This window comes from Halichoerus grypus, chromosome 2, assembly GCF_964656455.1.
Source record: "Halichoerus grypus chromosome 2, mHalGry1.hap1.1, whole genome shotgun sequence".
Classification (NCBI taxonomy): domain Eukaryota; kingdom Metazoa; phylum Chordata; class Mammalia; order Carnivora; family Phocidae; genus Halichoerus; species Halichoerus grypus.
The window spans coordinates 189322338-189341956 of record NC_135713.1 but is presented as its reverse complement, the minus strand read 5'-3'; the positions used below and the strand labels follow the sequence as shown (position 1 = coordinate 189341956).

The window sequence follows — 19619 nt, the reverse complement described above, 5'->3', positions numbered from 1 at the left end:
AGGTCATGATCTCAGTGTCCTGGGATTGAGCCCAGTGTCGGGCTCCATGCTCAGCGGGGAGTCTGTTTGAGGATTCTTTCTGCCTCTGTTCCTCTCCCTGCTTGCACTCCCCAAAATAAATAATAAATAAATCTTTTAAAAAATAAATAAAAATAAAATAGAAGTGGAAGGGTGGCCACTAGGGTACTTAGTGAGATGTGAGGCTCATGGCACAGGAAGGAGGGAACTGTAAGCAATTTTAATGATACAGGGAGCGACGATTCTGTGTCAGGTTATTTTCGGTATCCTTGTCTTACGTAATAGGCTAAGCATGGTGAGTTATACAGAGTAGCAAATAACTGTATTTCTGCAGTAGAAGGATGTGAATTTTGATCCCAGTCACTGTGAAGGCAGCTTAGCATGGTGATTAAAGTAACAGGCTCTGGAGCTGTAGTGTCTGAGACTGAATCCCATTTCTGTCACTTACTAGCTTTGGTGACCTTGAACACATTCCTTAATCTCTGTGCTTTAGTTTAGCTTCTCATTAATAAAATAAGGTACTTCATAAAATTATTTTATAAAATTATGAGCATTAAATGGGTCAGTATATAAAGTACTTAAATGTTTGCTGTTGTCATGTCATCATCATCTGGATCAATTGCTCTCCTTGATTCAGTGGTTTAATCAAATGAACCAGGTATGTTCCTAAGCTCTGATATTACTTTCCTTTTAATCTGTTGCCTGTGGCCAGACATTTATAAATGAAGATATTTCTAGAGTCCAGAATGAAGAGCCTTATTTGCTTTCTTCTCCCCATAGGTGGTTTTCTGCATGGACCGTGCCCTAGAATTTGCCCCTGCCTGCCATCGCTTCAAAATCCTCAAAGCAGAATGTTTAGCAATGCTAGGTCGTTACCCGGAAGCACAGTCTGTGGCCAGGTATGAAGTCAGGCCAGTTCTGCACTGAAATGTCCCACCACTGGACAGGTGCCGCCTGGCAGCTGTCTCTAGCAGGCGCTCCCATATGTCCTGTAGGTAGACCAGGTAGAGCTGATCAGACCTTCCTGGGACTTAAAGCCAAAATTAGACCGGATTTGAAAACCTACCAGATATATAGAAGTATGGTAGGTACTTCAGCTGTATGTCGAAGAACAGATGTGTGAGGTGGTTTTTTTGTTTTTGTTTTTTTGTTTTTTATTTTAATGTCATTTTCTTCCTACACCACAGGTTTGTGAGCCCTGTAAAGGGCCAGGTAGTAAATATTTTAGGCTTTGTAGGTCATAGAATCTCTGTCGTAATTATTCACTTCTGGCACTGTAGTGCAGAAGCAGCCATCGATAATAGATAAGCGGATGATGTGGCTAGATTTCAGTACAATTTAATTTCTATAAACAGTGACAGGCAGGATTTGGCCCTGTGGGCTGTAGTTTGTCAATCTCTGTTCAAATAAAGACTGAGACACATGAAGTGTATTAAAGGTAAATACAGGTGGTTTATTTGGGGAAGGTATGGGAAGAGCTCATTGGGATCTATCTACCTTTGGATACTTTCTATACTAGACACACGGTCAAGAGAAAAACTGGTGATAGTAATCACAAATGATAGTAATGGTGGGGAGATCCAAACCACGGCTGAATGTGCCCCTTTCCGGCTATTGCAGTGACATTTTACGAATGGATTCTACCAATGCGGATGCTCTGTATGTACGAGGTCTTTGCCTTTATTATGAAGATTGTATTGAGAAGGCGGTTCAGTTTTTTGTACAGGCTCTCAGGATGGCTCCTGACCATGAGAAGGCCTGCATTGCTTGCAGAGTAAGTTCTAGGCCCCAGATCTGAGGAGGAACAAAAGCTACCTTTTTGAGCCTTTAAGAGAGTCAAGAGTGGAAGGTTCAAGGTTCACATGAAATGTGATAGCTCCTTTTCCCACCTTGCCAGGATGCTTGGTCCTTTCATTAGAAATTATTTCAGAAGTATTTTTATTTGTCTAAAGGTAAATGTGATCATACAGGGTCAGATCTTTCTAATACCTAAGTGTTTTTTTCTTTTTTTCTTCCTTCAGTGAAGAAAAAATAGTAATGCTTATCCTAGGGAGTGGAGGTAAACCCTGGGTAAACAAGTCTCATTGGTATTCTGTTGTAAATCTTGGTTCCCCTGTCCACTCTGTAGGAAGCATCAGTGAGCAACAAATAGCCCAGGTGGCGGGGGCAGGGGAGAGGGTGGGTGGTGGTGGTCAGGGGCAGTGTGATGCTAAACACCTGGGATCTGAGAAATTGAAAATAGACTTGGGCCTCTCTGTACAGTGGTCTGAGGTTTCCTGGATGTTAACTAACCTCCCCTTCCTTTTTCCTGTAGAATGCCAAAGCACTGAAAGCAAAGAAAGAAGATGGGAATAAAGCATTTAAAGAAGGAAATTACAAGCTAGCCTATGAACTGTACACAGAAGCCCTGGGGATAGATCCTAACAATATAAAAACAAATGCTAAACTCTACTGTAATCGGGGCACGGTTAATTCCAAGGTAAGCACTCGGTCTGGGTCTCGGGGCCTGTGGAGATATGTTTAAGGGACATCAAAGAGGTCTTGGGGATTCTGCCTAATGAGGGCAGGCCAGATGAAAGGAGAAAAGGTGATTTTGGTGGAAGGCTCAGCTTGTTAGGAACTTCCTTCTGAGAGGCAGGCTTTTACCTTTTCTGTGGAATTGAAGGGCACTTGAGGGACAGTTTGGAAGGCTGTTCCTACCTGTTCTTCCTCACGTTCCCTTTCCTCCACTAAAAGAATACCTAGAGGCTCTGGGATAATTTTTTAAGCAAATATTATTGCTGCTTTTGGCCTAAGCAAGTGATTCTTTCTTTCTTAGGAGTGATTTGGAGGAAAGTAGAGTATGAGGCAGGCTTAGTTTTTTTGTCCAGCATAAGTGATGGTCACCGCGCTTGGCTGGAAACGGCCTGCGGGCCCACTGTAGTCCTGCGTGTACCGTAAGAAACAGCAGCAGAGTCCTTGCTCTTACAGTGTTCCAGTGATCAGAAATCAGAGCAGTTCTTAACCCTCTCATTGGCCTTTGGGAGAATGGAGGGCAGGAACCACCCTTCCTATTCCCATATCCTGTTTGGGCACTACCCCGGGAACAGCAGAGGTGGTTTATCCCTGCACGTAAGTGTGCCTGGCTTCCATCCCGTAGAAGAGAAACCAGTTTCAAATCTGGTGTCCTTAGCTCTCTGAGACACTGGCTTTCTCAGTGACCGAGAGTGAGTGTGACAGTTCGGGGGGCCAGCATAGCATGACTGATCCTCTTAGAATTTTGAAGCCATGCTCACAGCCTCTGGGTTCCCTCGGTCTGCAGAGATGTGAAGTATGACTGCTCTCTCTCTCCTGAAGCTTAGGAAACTAGATGATGCAATAGAAGACTGCACGAGTGCAGTGAAGCTCGATGCCACTTATATAAAAGCCTACTTGAGAAGAGCTCAGTGGTGAGTGCCTCCGGCGGGCGAGGGGAAGCGAGGGTTGCTGCTGGCCTGCCAGGGGAATTGCATTGTGGATGCTGAAGCAGACCCAGGGATGTTGTGAGGTCATTTGGTCCTTCCCCCTGCCTCTAGGTGGGATTGTTCCAGCCCTAGACTATCTTTATAGACCTCCAGCGGAGGAGATTGCACAAGCTCCCTCAGTCTCCCATGCCTGTGTCTTACGCCCCTCACGGTCAGTAAGTTTCCTCTGATGCCTGACCCAAATTCCTTTTGTTAAAGTTTAAATCCATTTCCTTTGGAGATTGTATTTTGTGTTGTACACTTTTGCTCTAACTTGGCACAGTGCTTGGCACACAGTAGGTGCTCACTCAATAAATGTTTTGTGGAATGAATGTATGGTGCTTGGAAGAGGAAGAAATAAAGTATCTCTTGGAGACGGTTGAGTCCTGTTTGTTCTGGGTTAGGGAAGACAGTCTCGGTTGGAAGGGATTTAATCTGGCTCAGCCTCCCAGCAGTATAAGGAAGCCCCTTTTGAAATACTCCATGGGACTCTGTGATTTATGAGCCAGGAGATGCCTACCTAGATCTAGTGCCCAGACTTGCCGTCAGAGTCCGGGCACTCCCCGGCTTGCTTGTCCATGCAGACTCTGTGCTGCAGGCAGGAACCGCAGCAAGGGCTAAGAGACTCCCACAAATCCATCTCTTCGTATTTCAGATTATTTCCCCGACAGAAAAACACATCCTACCTTTAAAGTTCCAAAGGAACACCTGTTTGTTGTGTACTAATCCTCTAACATTCATGCCATTTCTTGTCACGAAATGTCGGACCCAGAGGACTGGTGATGTTACTGACGTCTGAGGAGCCCGTCATTCTTTAAGCTCCTCAGTGTCATCAGTGGTGCGGGGCGTGGCCTGCCTCCCGTTTAGTTTTCCCCAAATTATCCGCATTTTTAAAAATAGGAAAATTGCTACTGTGTGTTTTTTTTAAGTGGATTTCTAAGTGGATGAGTAAGTCTGTCAAACAGAAACATGCACAGAATTGTATTATAGACTCTGTGAGACCAGGTGTCAATCATCTCTTGTTTGCAAACCACTGGCAAACATGGAAGCTTTGGAAGACAACACATATCCTCTGACCCAGCTAATGACTCATTTTAACAGATACAGAATGCTATATGCAAGTTTACTGTGGTGTTATCTGTAATAGCCAGCAAAGAGAATCCCCTAAGTGTCTAGTGGAGCCGAGGTGGCTAGGTACATGACATGTCAACTCAGTGGACACTCTGCAGTGTTTGAACAGGAATGGGGAGAGAAGAGAAAATTCTTGGCTTGTTAGGGGGATAATTAAATCTTTGTAAGTATTCAATAAGGAAAAATCAAATGGCTTTAATCAGACAACTCCTTATTTTTGTGGTAGAAACAGAACTGTCCTCTGAGTGGCTCTGCCTTTGAGATCCCACCACAGGGGACAGCATGCACTTTTGGGTACAGTTGGCCAAAATTTGGCCAATGATCCCCTCAGGTAGCCGGGATTGACATGAAGTAGTGGAGAGTAGTTCAGGCCAAAGCCTAACGAGGGGCTTTGCTGCCCCAATCGGTCTCAACTTACCCTTGAAGTTGGGGAGACGGCCAGATCTTTGCTACATCTCCTGTCATGGGCTGGAGTTTCCCATTTTCCCTGAGGCTCTACTACTCTACTTTTTCTTCAACTTTAAAAAAATACCTTCTTAATAGACATATAGTTGGCGTACAGTGTTATATTGTTTCAGGTGTACAACACAGAAAAAAATTTAAATGTGAAGATATCCCTGAATTTTAAAAACACGTTAAGTAAAAATGCAAATCACTATAATAAGTTTGTTTAATACGTTCCAAAAGGGCATGGAAAGTTCATTAAGGTTGCTTATCTGTCCCATCATTCTGCACCTGGGCTGTCCCCTTATTATTGTTCTTCATCCTGTAAATGGGTTCTCTGAGCTCCTGGTAGCATTTGTGCCCTGTGTGTGCAGGGTACTGGCTTTTCTCACCATTTTTTTATTAAAGTTGTAAATTAAGATGTTGCTGGAAAATCAAAGATGCTTCAGAAGTTGGGCTTCCGTCTTGCCAGCCACATCAGTAGCTGTGGCCTCTCGGCCCGGCAGAGCTCTGATGTTTGCAGACACGGGTTGGTGTGGGGGCAGGGTAGTAAATTTGGTCTCTGTTGTGCAGTGGCTGGCTGTGGTGCACCCCGCTGAGGCGGTCTGTCTCTGGAGCTTCTACCACAGTCCGTTTACGTGGTAGGCCATCTTGGCGCCAGTGATCTTATCAGGACATGGAAATTACCACTTTGCTTCTGTGGAAGAGAAGGTCTTAAAAGGTCCGGCACTCAGCCTGGCAAGCTTGTTTCTCCCCATCTGGGCCAGCCCCCTGCCCTTTTCTCCTGCATTACTGAAACAGAAGCAAGTCTGTGTTTAGAGTCTCCTTTTCTCTCGCTTACCCACATCTCTCAGATTGATTAGTCTTACTGGAAGCATTTGCCAGCAGCCACCACCTTGAACTTGATCCTTCTAGTGGCTCACTAATCCCACTTCTACTCTGGATTGGAGCTGGCCCTGCATGTTTATGGCACTACAGGTTTCCAAGCTTTTCCATATCCATGGCTCTCACTTGATAATTTTTCTTTTGCATTTCAATCCCAAGTAAGCGTTCAAGTAGGTGCGCTCACATTGCCTTTCCTAAGGCAATCCAGATGCCTCTCGGGGGCTCTGTGACATCAGAAGGAACCTTCTCCCGTTGGTTGCTTTCTGCTCAGAGCAGAGTCTCACTTTGCTGGTTGGGTGCAAGTGGCATGAGATCTCTCTCTTTTTACTTGAGGAACTGGTAGTTTTAATTTTTCACGGCTAGCTTAAGGACTCCTGTTTCATGAAGCATTTCGACCAAAAGTGTGTGTCTCTTGCTTGAGCTGTGCCCCTTCTGCAGCAGTGATACCGGAGGCCATTTCTACTTATGTTGCTGTACCACCCTGTATTTCCTTCTCAGTTACATGGACACAGAACAGTATGAAGAAGCAGTGCGGGACTATGAAAAAGTATATCAGACGGAGAAAACAAAAGGTAAAGGGGTCTGAGAACATGTTTCTCAGGGAACTGTGAGGTCTTACTCTTAGGCCCTTAAAACTGGACATGGGATTGTTTGATTCAGGGATCAGGGATATACCTGGAGCCTATTTGCCAGCCAGGAAGAAGTGAACAGAGATGCCAAGTGCAGGATAAGGCACTTCTTTTCTGCCCCTAAATCCTGTCACTTTCACTTCCTTTTCTGTGTAATTAGGCTGATGTGAGGAACCAAAGTATGAGTAGATTTTTTTTTAATCTTCAGAAGAAAACACCATAGGGTGCCTGGGTGGCTCAGTTGGTTAAGCGACTGCCTTCGGCTCAGGTCATGATTCCTGGAGTCCCTGGATCGAGTCCTGCATCAGGCTCCCTGCTCGGCGGGGAGTCTGCTTCTCCCTCTGACCCTCCCCCCTCTCATGTGCTCTCTCTCTCATTCTCTCTCAAATAAATAAATAAAATCTTAAAAAAAAAAAAGAAGAAGAAGAAGAAGAAGAAAACACCATAAACGCGCCTGGTATGGTTAACAAGGCTTCTGACTGTAAGGCATCTATCTGGGTTAGGACCCAGTAAAGGAAACCAGAGTCAGATTTGTCCATTGACTTTAGCTGTCTCCTTCTAGAACACAAACAGCTCCTAAAAAATGCACAGCTGGAACTGAAGAAGAGTAAGAGGAAAGATTACTACAAAATTCTGGGAGTGGACAAGAATGCCTCTGAGGACGAGATCAAGAAAGCTTACCGGAAACGGGCCTTGATGCATCATCCAGGTAGAGTGGGTACAGGGAGGGGACTTGGGAAGAATGAACCAGGCCGGCCATGCCAAACTGGGCCAGAATGAAAGTTTCTGGCTCTTTAGCTGGGAATGAGCTGTTGCTAAGTTCCTTACCCTCCAAACTTTGGAAGTACCAGATTCTAAAATCAGACATAAAGTGGTCTCTGTCTTAAACTTTGTTTTCTTGTGATTCTGAGTTTTTCCCCTACTTCTCCCTTCAGATCGGCACAGTGGAGCCAGTGCCGAAGTTCAGAAGGAGGAGGAGAAAAAGTTCAAGGAAGTTGGAGAAGCTTTTACCATCCTCTCTGATCCCAAGAAAAAGACTCGCTACGACAGCGGACAGGACCTGGATGAGGAGGGCATGAATATGGGTGGTGAGTTGGTTGGGGCAGCTTGGGATGAACCTGACAGCTGTGGATTGTTAGAATTTTTCTGAAGACACTCCAAAGGGGAGTCTGCGTAACAGCCAGTGAAGCATAGTGATGTGTAAGGCCCACCCTGGATAAATACCTGTAATGTGTGAGGCACTGTGATGGGCACTGGAAATAACAGATAAATCAAACAGGTTCCCTGAGCTCTGAGAACCCAGTCTTGGGCTTTGCAAACTGACCCACAGGCCACATCTGACCCCTGACCCTTGGATGTGGAGTCCCAACAAGGACAGTCAGGGTCGCAGGTGCTCAGGATGCAGAGTGGGTACTTAGACAGTGAGCAATAGCAAGGGAAGGCTTGGAAATGCAGAAATAATACCTTCGGGGAGCTGCGAGGGGCTGAGTGGGGGAGGATAGAGGGTGCTTGAGGCAGGGGAGGGTGAGACATGAAGCCCCAAAGTAGCTGGGTCCCCCCTCAGAAGGCCTTGGCGGCCGGAGTAGAGAATACGGGCTTTTTCCTATTGGCTGGAAGTTTTCTCCGCCTGCAGAGTGTATGCTGACTGATATTTACGTGTGTCACCCATTCCCCGCAGGCTTCACGAAGTTCAGTTTCCCCGAAAGACTTAAAGCGTAGCTGTCAGTGTCGCTGCTCGCCATGAGCTCGGTTGGAGATGAGAAAGGCCAAGAACTCTGCACACTTCTCAGACCATTGTCTCTAATACCAGCCCTCTCTCCTCCATTAAGAAAATCTTGGAATTTAAAATAGAATTGATGATGTTACCTAGATAATCCTTATCTCTGGTTCGGGGTTTGTGTGTGTGTGTGCGCACGCTTTAAAAACTTAGGTTTACTAATAGTAAACGTTGCTCTGCCCAGCTGTTGGGAGGAGCAACGAGCAGTCAAAAGCTATTGGAGGGTTCTAAGTAGAGGAGCTCCCAACCAGAGTTGAGCTCCAGAAGTATATGTGCGATGGCAATGAGGATGTGGTTTGGTGCAGTGAAGTGGGGGTGAGAGATGGCGGAAGGCATGATGGGTAGGAAAGGATCAGAGGGCACGGTGGGAGATGTAGCAGGAGGTGGTTGCTGATGTGTTGGAAGAAGGGAAGGACGAAGCTGAGTGGCTTTGGATGGCTGACTCAGAGCCAGTCACTAAACTAGGGGACCCAAGATGAGCAGGTACACAGGCAAGGAAGAATTTGCTTTTGGACACAGTGTGCCTGTTGGATCAGCTGGCGGAGACAAATCCTCTGTGGAGCTTAGCAAGTCAGGTGGGCATCGGGCAGCAGACCTGTGGTCTGATGATAAGGCCGCAGCACTGGAGTCAGGCAGAAGCTGGATTGTTCGGTTCTGCTGCCATCACTTGATCTTGAGCAGGTTACTTGAGCTCCTTACTTAGGTGGTGTTGAGTATAAATTGGGGGTGATGTAAGGTGTGCAGAGTACCCAGCACAATGATTGGCACCTAGTAGGTGCTTAATAAACCATGACTTTTTTTCCCCCCCACCTACAGTCTAGACAGAGCACGGAATCAAATTAATACAGTAAACCTTAGATCTTATTCCTAGATTTAGTGTTGCTAGCGTTGAAGTGCTAGATTTTCGCCCTCTCAGTAGCAGCCCCAGCATTATAGGGAGACGGCGTGGGCGAGTCTTGTAAGTGCAAGTGGCTTCCCAGTTGTTGAGAAGAAGGTCCGGCAAAGTGGGCTGAGGCAGAGACAGCTTTCCTTCGGGCCTGGCTGGGAAGGAGGAGCATGTCCTACGAGTGGGATGAACAGCGATTGGCATGGGGAGTCCGTGAGGTTTTGGGAAGGTGGTAAGGGATGCAGCTGGGAAAGCTTTGGGGACCCGTTCTCAGCGTTGTCATAAGTTCCTCTTCAGACATGTCTAACTTTTTCCACTTTTTGTCCCGGTCCTGTTTCTTGTTCTGCTGCACAGATTTTGACGCAAACAATATCTTCAAGGCATTCTTTGGCGGTCCTGGGGGCTTCAGCTTTGAAGGTGAGTGAGCCTCCTGCTCTCGGGAGTTCCCAGATCACAGGCTCATAATGCGACTCCCCACTTAGGTAGCTCTTTGTCAGAGGGGCCCAGGAGTGGAGGCGGCAGAAGGCCCGGCTGGCAGGATACAGATCCACTCAGGTGCTGCAGGGAGGCTCCTGGGTGCACCATGCCTTGGGACCGTTAGTCCACACCTCTGCAGGGCCGGGGAGGTGTCTCTAAGCTGTCTCGTGCTGGGGCTTCTCCGCAAGAGTGAGGCTAAGAAGCTACACACACAGCTGCTCACATGCTCCCCTGAGGCCCCAGGGCCTAGGCTGTTGATGCTCTGGGTGGTTTTTCTGTTTGAGTTCGAAGCAGCCCTTGAAGACTTTCCTGTGATCGGCAGAGTGATCTTCCCACCGAGAGCCAACTAACAAGCCCTTCTTTTGCCTTACAGCATCTGGTCCAGGGAATTTCTTTTTTCAATTTGGCTAATGAAAGGAAACCATCCAGAACCCAGAAAGTGCAGACTTGCTCAGTGTAACCTTGAACGTGGGCACAGTTCACCTCCTCCCTTCATCTCGTCTCCCCATCCTTAGAGCAGTTTCGTTTTCTTAGTTGGATACCCTGTGTCTGTGTGAGTGGGGGGAAAGGAAAGGGAGCCAGCACCGGAGACTGCGGGGAGGGGAGGGAGGCGGGGGGTGGACAGGGAGGCAGCTTGTGAATTTTTGTTTTACTGTTTAACTTTATTAAAAAAGAAAAAAAATTAAGAGAATAAAATGTTTTGACCCTTTCTGGCACTTTGCTCTGGCAGCTGCTTTGTGTCACTCCAGAGTTGGTAGGCCAGAGCGGAGTCCCCAGCATGGAGCTGGTACGGACGTGGATTGTAGGCCGAGCACCTGCCCATAAGGGGTGTGGGCACCCAGGGCCTGATGGCAGGGGGATGCTGTCCACCTCTCCCAAACCTGTTCAGCCTGTGAGTGCTGGGCAGGCCTGAGTATGCTGTTGGGCCCCGCCTGATGCCAGTCACATGTGATTTGATGGTAAGGACCACAACTCACTAGAAGCTCATGTGGAGCGTGGCTGGGTCCTAAATCTGAGGCTGGCCTGACTCAGAGGAGGTTTACACAGGCCCTCACAGTCCTGCGGCCACTGCAGGCTAAGGGACAGGAGGACAGGGACAAAATCCTGCCTCCTTGACCCCCAGACCCTTTCCAAGTGGGACACGCAGCTCCTGGGCCCCAGGGTCCAGTCACAGACCATAAGCTCACATGGCTGGAAACAGCATTCTTAGTAAATACCGCTCAACTTCTCCGCGACTGTCCCGTGTGTGGGAGACAAGCTGGGGGAGGAAGTGGTGGCCAGTGTCCTGCTGTTCAAGTCAAGCATAGTGCTCATGGCAGGTAATCTTTTTAGGAGCTCCAGGCAGAGGGATTTAAGACTTTGACGCTTAGATTTTTGGCGCTTTGGTAGTAGAGCTGGCTGAGAAAGGACCATGGCCCAAATAGGTAACTTACTGCTTCTCCTCCTTCCGAGCCCAGGCCCCTTTCTTTCCAGGCTTCCCCTGCTGGCGCCAAGGCCATGGCGCTAGTATGACTGAGTTAGGCCTGAGAAGCTCCCCCGCGGGCCTGTACGGAACTCCCGAATGTCAGGTGTTCCCTTGTGTTTGCAACACCATGACCTGAGGGTGGCCTTCCCTAGAGAGCTGGCGGACACCCAGACCAGGAACCGCTGGTCTGGCTGAGCAGTCCCTCTGATTGCCTGGGGCTGGCACACCTGGGGGCCTGTTGCCGCAGTTAATGGGGGAGGACAGGCTCTGCTCCACGTCCCTCAGACCCGGCCACCCCCCCCACTTTCTGTGTGCGTCTAAGATCAGCCGCTCTCCTTTCTGCCGCCTCATGAAAGCCAACACTGTTCAGCTGCCCGACCTCACCACAGCTGTGCCCAGCCAGCGGAGGGGAGACAGGACCGATGGCCCCAAGCTGTGGGACAAAGCCAGTCCTGATAACACCAGCCCTGGCCCCAGGGAAGACTGAGCTGGGCACAGAAGGGTGAGAGAGACTGTACACGGCCAGGATTAACACGGTTTATTTCACGGTCAGTCTTACAAGTCACTGAGGTCGGGCAAAGCCAGGATAGTAACTTAAATCTCCAGCACTTTCATCCAGTGACAACCCGATTAGCGAGGCCCTGTTACTGAGCAGGGGGGCAGCGGAGGGCACCCCAGGAACCACAGCACACGTACCAATGTTAAAAACCCCTTCTCAGAGGCACCAGCTGGGGCTTGGCCCTGAGCAGCCAGGGGTCCGCTCCGTTGGCCCTTGGTTGCCACCGACTGACCCCCTGGAGGGGAGGCACCAAGGAGACAAGCTGGACTGGGCAGATGGCACTTGCTCTGGCTTCAGTCTCCTCATCCCCGCAGCAGAGCCACACCGCCGGAAAGGTTGGCCAGCCCACCCCCTTCCTGGGGCAAGACCTGCAGCCAGCTGGGAGGTGGCTGTCCAATGTTTCCCTAGTCACAGTGTAAAGGAGGAGGGGATAGGCACTTAGGGCCAAAGGTGGGACTTAAAGCCCCTTTTGTATCCTGGTAAAAAGCCCCAGCCTACGTCATGGGGCTGCAATGATTAAGACTCGGGGTCAAAGCCCAGGGATCCCCCCCACCCTCTCAAATCCATGGCTAGTTTCCTGTGGCTGCCGTGACCACCCTGTGGGGACATGCAGCTCTGGGGTGTCTCCCCCGCTGGCCGGCTCGGGGCAGGGGACCCGGGACAGGCGGCAGGGCTTGGGGTTGCGGCTGCGGCTTTGCTCTGGGTTCCTGAACGGCGCTCCCCACACCCCGTCTTGTGGTGAAAGCTTGGGTGTTAGAGGGGACAAGGGAGGGCAGGAAAAGTTACTTTACAAGGTTTTAAAAAGTTACAGAAAGTTACAGAAAGGTTAACTGAGTAAAAAAAAAAAAATCTTAAAGATGAGGCAGAAGGCATGCTTCCCTCTCCCCCCCCTTCCCTTCCTAGGAGCGGGGGGGCTGACAGTGGCAAGAACGCTCAGATGATGGTGCAGGACTGCAAGGCGCCCCCCTTGCGGCTGCCGTGTGTGGGCACAGGTTTGCCCTTCCCGTAGTATCCCGTGAAGATGGCCCTGACCTCCAGCTTCTTGGTCAGGCTCAGCAGCCAGCGCCCATTGCCCAAGGAGTAGAGTTTGCCCCGGTTGAGCTCACCCACCTCCTCGCCTCGGCTGCCCCCCTTCTCCTGCCGCACAATCTCCAGGAGGTCAATGCCCGTCTGCACGGGCTCCACGTCACCCGCGCAGCCAAGGGTGATGTGAGCCCGGCTCCCCCGGGGCAGGCTGTCAGAGGGGGACAGCTTGTCCACGTCATTTGGCCACAACGGCAGCTCCTGCTCGCTCAGCTCCACCCGGGCTCCCGTAGTCTTGGGCGTCACGAAGAGGGCGGTGACGGTCAGCGTGAAGGCCTTGCAGTAAGACTTCTTCACCACCTGTGGGGACAGAACGACAGCGCTGAGCCGGACGTGGTGGCCCCCGGAGCAGACTGTTGACCAAGGACGGGCCTAGCAGAGGTGAGCAGCACTGGGCAGAACCCTCGGGTAAAAGGCGCACATGGCCCTTGTCTCACGGGAGGACATCTTCCCACGGACGCGGGCGAGGCTGACGTGAGACACTGGACGTGCCGGCGGGGCCGGAGGGCACAGGCGGTGCTGCAGGCCAGACGTGCCCGACTCAGCCTGGCGCCCCACCTCCCGGCGGCCCTGGAACCTCGCTGCGGTGGCTCATTCACCTGTTCTATGGGGACGATGCTGGAACCTACCTCAGGGTCCGGATTAAACGAGAGTCTGGGTGAAGATTCTAGAACAGTGACAGGCACGTGACAAGTGCTATTGTCACTGCTACTCAGCTCATCCGGGTAAAAGCCACCTGAGTGCCCCAGGCAATGTCCCAGAGGTCAGAAATAAATGCCTCGGATCAAAATCCACCTCGTACGCCTTGGTTTACATCTGCTTCTAGCTGACTCTCGGACCACCTCTCCCAACCGACCACAAAGTGTCTCTTATCTGTGCTCACAGTCCCTCGTGCCTGGTGCCTAACCAGTGCTTAACAAACACGGCCGAGCGCACGAGTGGCTGAGCCGGTCCGGACGTTACCCACGCAGCCACGCAGCTCTGCTAGGTGCCGCGGTACGACCGCAAGCCCAGCGGAAGACTGCAAGCGGGAGGCCAACGAACAATCAGGAAAACGGCTGCTGGGTTAACTGGGGCGGACGTGGGGGAACGGGTCGGGGGTGGAGGAAGGCCTCGCCCAGAAGGCCACCAGGGGCTGGGCTTGTGGCTTAAGGACCGCGCATCGGAGGCTGCGGGCTGAAAAGAGAGCGGCTGAGTGGGAGGAGGGAAAGGTGTGGCACCCGAAGCCAAGAGCCCCACTACCCCTCAATGCGCCCTCCTCCAGGGCAAGGCCAGGCCTGGGGACCGGGAGCTCCGAGCACCAGGCTCGCTGGGGGCTGGGGCCACCTAACCTTGGGAACTCCACACAGGCTCAGAGGCCAGCGCGGGAGCCTGCTGCCGGCCCTCAGTCTGCAGCAGGAAAAGGCACTGGCGGCCAGGCCTTGGGGGCGAGCGCGCAGGCTGGTGGCAGCGCTGGGGGCGGGCGGGTAGAAAGGGCAGCTGGCCTCTGTGTGACTGAGCCTGGGGAGGGGGCGAGCTGGAGCAGGGGATGCCATTTTTCCTGAGAGGCTGTCTGGCTTCTGGTCCCCGCCTCGAGCCGGTCCCCATTTCCAGAAGACCCTGCCCTCTCCCCACCTCAGCCGGGCGTCCCCGGGGAGCACTCACATCCTGCTGGGCATACTCGTCTGCCCCCGCAGCCTTCCCGTAGTCACAGAACTTGGTTGTGCAGTGCAGCACGCCTGGGGGTCTCTTCCCGAAGTAGGTGACCAGTTCGATCTTCTCCCTGGGCTCATCCCCAGAGACAACTGCAGGGAGAGAGAGAAGGGGGCGGTCAGGACAGGAGAGCAGGGGCCATCCTAATACCCATCACCAAGACCATGGAGGCTCGGAGGGAAAAAAAACGACGTCAAGTGTAAGTTCTTCGGCAATCCACCATAATCCACTCCTTCCTTAGTTGGTCAAACCAACAGCCACGTCAAAGCTACCAAAAGGTGTCTAAATTCCCTGGTTTCACGTTATGTAGATTTTTACATCTCTCTTCAGATTTGGAAAGTGACACACTCGTAACCCAGGGACAGGCAGCGTAGGCCAAGGGACTCTCGGCCTTCTCAGCTACACACCTGGAAGAGGGAAGCAAGTCATGGGAAATGGGGTAGAAAGGCAAAAGAGCGTTGGAACTGTCGTATGATGGAAGGAGTCAGAGCTTAAGTCCTTTGGCCTGGGGCACATGATTGACCCTTTTCTGTCAATCAAGTACCATTAGGGTGACCATACACCCATTTTCCCAGGACCACCCGGGGAACTCTTAGCCGAGCCCCCTTTCACTTGGGCCTACTGGACCAGAAGTTACCTGGTCACTATAACATGGACCGTGCAGGCCTGTTTGGATGAGAGCCTATAAAGGGCCTAGAGTAGGAAGGGTCTTGGGATATAATGAGATATTATATGGTGGGACCTGGGGTATCTGTGATTTCAATTTCCAGACTCCAGGCCTTAGGGCTCGTTTCAGAGTCACTAGATCTGTTGTATTTACTCCCAGAGTTGAGTCCCTGCGAGGATGTCCCTCACCCTCCACAGGGGAGGGACAGCTGTGTTCTGAGAACAGGCCCGTGTGTCCTAGGCAGGAAAGGGCGGCAGTTTTTAGACGTAAAGGCAGCTTCAAGAGGCAGAGCAGCTCTAACCAGGGGCCCTGCCTGTAGGGTGCTTTTCTGCCAAGCAATTCCAGGTGCAGGGCTCACACCTAGACAACGTCACTGCGGGCGTCACGGTTCCCTGGTTTCCCAGCATTCCAGCTTTAGGAGCCAAGAAGAGACCTCTGAGCACATACCCAGGCACAGATTTTGCCCCCCGAAACAACACAGAAATATGGGTGGGGATATTTCAAGGAGGAAGATAATCTAAAATTTGGGGACACCAGAAATGGGTTAAAGAGACAGATTAGTGGGTGACATATCCCTAAGAGGCCACTGCAGGAAAATGAAGGCCTCCTTTAGCCCAAACCTACCCTTCCCCAGAGCAAACAGCCCTTGCCAGGAGAGGTCCCACCCAACATGGGGAGGCCCCTGCTAGAGCTGACAGAGTCCAGGGCTCTCACCGTGGCTCTGGGCAAATCCCACAGCCCTCCTGGGCGTTTTCCCCTCCGCACGAGGGGTCTGGACTAGGTGTGTGGCCGTTCTCCGGAGCTGCGGGAGGCCACAGGAGCTGCACTGGGCAGCCCGAGACCTGGCACCATACCCAGTCAAGTCACAATAGTCTTAGTTGTCATTTTTTTGCAGCTTAGGATTCCGTGGAATATTTTTTTTAGATTATTTTATTATTTACTTATTTAGAGAGGGAGGGGAGGCGGGCAGAGGGAGAGGAGAGAAAGAATCTTAAGCAGGCTCCAACGCAGGGCTCGATCTCATGACCCTGAGATCATGACCGGAGCCAAAATCAAGAGTCAGTCGCTTAACTGAGCCACCCAGGCGCCCCTTCCTTTTTTAGTGATCTCTCCACCCAACATGGGGCTGGGATTCATGACCCCGAGATCAAGAGTCGCAGGCTCTACCCACTGAGCCAGCCGGGCGCCCCTCCGTGGAATATTCTACTTCAGAAAGATGGCTCTGCAGCTGAACACAAGGTAGAAACATCGAATCAGGTTCTCCCTCTGGGGTGGTAGGAAATGTGGACATGCTTCCCGTGGTGCGGGGAATTTGTCCCTCCCCCCATCCAAAGACAGGGCCAGTGGTCTCCATCCAGGGGGGCAGGGAGGAGGGGGCGCCGTGAGAGGAGAGGGGTCCCTGGGAAGCAGCTCTCCCCCCGTCCCCCTGCGCCTCTGCCTCCACCCCTGCGGCCTCACTCGGCCCCGAGCTGGGAGGGCAGCGGCGGTCCCGGGCGCTCAGCACCGCGAGCCCAGCGAGGGAGGCTTGGGAAGGCCGCTACCTGCCCGCACCCCGGCCCCCGCCCGCCACCTACAGTGTCGCAGCTCCTTCTTGAAGGCCTTGTGGTTGCTCAGCTCCTCCAGGAAGGCCTGGCCGGCTTTGCGGAGGCTCTCGGAACTCTTCTTGGTCAGGAACCAGCCGAAGTAGAGCGGCAGGAAGTCCTTCTCCAGCGCCGGCTTCAGCTTCTTGAGCTCCTCGGCCGACAGCTGCCACTGGTTCTTCTCCTTGAGCTGGGCGCAGTCCAGCCGCCACGCCGTCTTGGGCTCCACCAACACCACCTGGTACTGGTACTGGTCGGCCAATTCAAAGAGCTGCTCCAGCCGCTCCCGCTCGTGGTTGGTGTCATCCAGCACCAGGACGCGCACGTCCCGGCGGCAGTAGGCGGCCAGGTCCTCGTCCAGCCGCTTGTACTCCTCAGAGAAGTCTCCTCGGCCCCCGGGGGTAATCTTGTAGGCGTCGGCGGACACCATCTTGGTGCCGTCCCGGTACCTGTCCACGATGACCCGCGCCAGGGTGGACTTGCCGCTCCCGGGCAGGCCGCGCAGGATGAAGAGGGTCTTGCACTCCTGCAGCGTGGCCACGGTCTCCTCATCCTGCAGGAAAGGAAACTGCAGCTCAGGCTTGTCCTTGGCCCCTGAGGAGGACATTTTGCGGAAGAAGATCTTGGGCAGGAACGTGTGGCTCTTTCGGGAGAAGCTTCTGTTCTGTGTGTGAGGAGGGCAAGAGCAGATGTCAGCCGGCTCGCTCGAGGCCACCCCACCGGCCTCGCCCCCTTGACTCTGGCCTCGTTCTCCGCGGGCCTCCCAGCCCTGAGTTATAAGCGCCCCCCGTGCGGTGGGCACCTTCCCAAGCCCAGCACCGGACCTTCTCCTCCAGCCCGGGGCGCCGCCAGCGGGTGGTGGTGGAGGAGGGACGGGAGAGCTCGTCTGAGGTTCCTAAGCCCCTAATTCCCGCTGGTCAGAGCTGAGGCTTCAAGGATCCCCCACTGCTGCCGCCCCTCAGCGGGGAAGCTGCTGGAAGCGCAGGCCCGTGCCTCCGCAGCGGACCCTGACGTTATATTCCCGGCACCTACTAAGGATGCCCTCTTTGGAGGTGGGGCTGCTCTGTCTGGGCGAAGGCACAGCTGCCCGCGCTCCGGGTGCGCAGAGGAGGCTGGGGGTGGAGAAGGGTTACCCGAAGACTGCCTCCCCTGCCCCCACAAGGGCGGCAACAGATAATACTCTCTTGTCTGGGATGGGGGGGGACAATGGTCCCACAGAAGGGCTGGTGGGGGCAGGGCAGGAGAGCGCCGGACAAAGGGCCTCATTCACCACGCCTGCCGCCGCCTCCTCTGCCCCTCGGCCCCCCACAAAGTCGTGGTCTTTGTGCCTGCCCCAGGACTGGGCGGCCCAGGGCACCTGCGTCCGGGGTCCAGCTCTGCGCCCCACTTTGCTGTGTGTCAGCAGCACCTCTCTGAGCCACTTGTTTTCCCGCCTGCTAAAAGCCACAAGTGACAGCACCTGTTGCCGTGAGCGGTCTCCTCTAAGGCGGCTGCACGTCCCGGCGGCAGCCCGAGCGCGGCGCGGGCACCGGCTTTTCTCAGAGAAGGCCCTCGGGCGGGAGCAGGCGACAATGCCCGCCCCGCACTAGCCCCGGGCCACACTCGGTGGCACGAGCTCCCGCGGCGCCCGACTCCGCGCTCCTCCAGCGGCCGTGCCCGCTCCCCAACTCGGCCCGGGGCTCCCCTTCCTCAGGCTGCACCCCACGGCCCAGCAAGCCAGAGCTCAACTCCGGAACCTCGGGTCCTCATTTGCATGCCACTTCCTCCCGAAAATCCCCCCGAACTCCCGTTTTCCGTCAGGGTGCTTCTCCGGCCCGCCCCCGCCCCTCCCGCCTGTCCGCGCCCGCTCACCATGATGAGGGGGCGCCGCCGCGGCCGCCTCGGCAGGCACTAGCTCTCCGGGGCCGCCCGCCTGCGCGGAGGGACACGGAGCCCAGCGGTAGCGCGACCCCCCGCCGGGCCGCCTTACATAGCCCGGGGGCGGAGCGCGCGCCGCGGGCCGGGGGCGGGGCGGGGCCTCTCCGCGCAGGCGCGGCGAATCGAAACCCGAAACTGATTCGGCGCGGAGAGGAAGCGGTCGCGCGTCCCCCCACCCCCCCCCCCGGCCGGCCGCGGCGCACGTGTGCCCTGGAGCGGTCCCGAGGAACTCTAGACAGAGGGAGGCAGTCACCTTTCCCCGGCCCCGCGCCGGGGTTGGGATGAGGCCAGGGAGGCAGGGTCATGCAAATGCAAGGTCAGATCCCGTCTTTATTTAAAATTGTGATATTGTATTCCTCGTGGGGGTTTTGCGGTGTGTGTGTGTTTTACAACATTACATTAACATACTATATGTTGCTTAGTGAGTTTCATGGCGCCCCGTGAAATATTGCATCTGAAATGCCTCACTCGCCTCACAGTAGTCGGGGTCTGGTCCTAGCTGGCCTAACTTCAGCCCTAACCTTTCCAAGGACTGTAGAGATGGAACCAGGATGGCAATAGCCCGGAGACAGATGAATAATGTAGTGAAATCCTAGCTCATCCTCTGAGGCAGCTGTTCAGCTGCCACCTCCTCTGCGAAGCCACCTAAAGCTGGGTCGGATTTTGGAGAGCTTCCCGTGTACCAAGTGCTGTGCTGAGCACTCATAGAAGCCTGACGCCAACCCCGGAGTTAGATACCCGTTCTACGGAGGAGGAAACCAGCTCACGGATTTACTTGACTGTACCGCCCGGAGGTGGGGCAGGTAGAGTCCAGCCGCCCCTCCTCCTGGGGACGGCTCCCTGTTCTCGGGCAGGAACTCTCTTCCTCTGGGCTCCTCGAGCACAGTGCCCCTGTCAATGCCAGCGTTCACTTAATCGTGCCTGCCA

The 19619-nt window shown here is 53.3% G+C and overlaps 2 protein-coding genes across 7 annotated transcripts in view; one reads left to right on the top strand and one right to left on the bottom strand.

Moving 5' to 3' along the window:
- The window catches only part of DNAJC7 (DnaJ heat shock protein family (Hsp40) member C7), a 29381-nt gene extending 17074 nt beyond the window's left edge, over positions 1–12307 (top strand). For all 5 annotated transcript variants that reach the window (XM_036069152.2, XM_036069150.2, XM_036069153.2 and 2 more), the window contains 9 exons: positions 799–917; positions 1639–1792; positions 2333–2497; positions 3355–3446; positions 6459–6532; positions 7152–7298; positions 7525–7677; positions 9607–9669; positions 10103–12307. In XM_036069152.2, the coding sequence (XP_035925045.1) occupies positions 799–917; positions 1639–1792; positions 2333–2497; positions 3355–3446; positions 6459–6532; positions 7152–7298; positions 7525–7677; positions 9607–9669; positions 10103–10140 (1005 nt within the window). In that variant the 3' untranslated portion in view covers positions 10141–12307. The remainder of the gene's footprint in view (positions 1–798; positions 918–1638; positions 1793–2332; positions 2498–3354; positions 3447–6458; positions 6533–7151; positions 7299–7524; positions 7678–9606; positions 9670–10102) is intronic.
- On the bottom strand, positions 11718–18779 carry CNP (2',3'-cyclic nucleotide 3' phosphodiesterase). Of its 2 annotated transcripts, none has more exons than XM_036069156.2 (4): positions 18627–18779; positions 16770–17439; positions 14481–14620; positions 11718–13136 (listed from the first exon to the last, which is right to left on the bottom strand). In XM_036069156.2, the coding sequence occupies exons 1-4, from the start codon at positions 18627–18629 to the stop codon at positions 12687–12689; spliced, it is 1263 nt and encodes a 420-aa protein (XP_035925049.2). In that variant the 5' UTR covers positions 18630–18779; the 3' UTR covers positions 11718–12686. The 2 variants fall into 2 exon arrangements, with proteins under 2 accessions (XP_035925049.2, XP_077921863.1); XM_078065737.1 differs by lacking the exon at positions 18627–18779 and adding an exon at positions 18235–18369.
- Between the last annotated feature and the right edge of the window lie 840 nt (positions 18780–19619).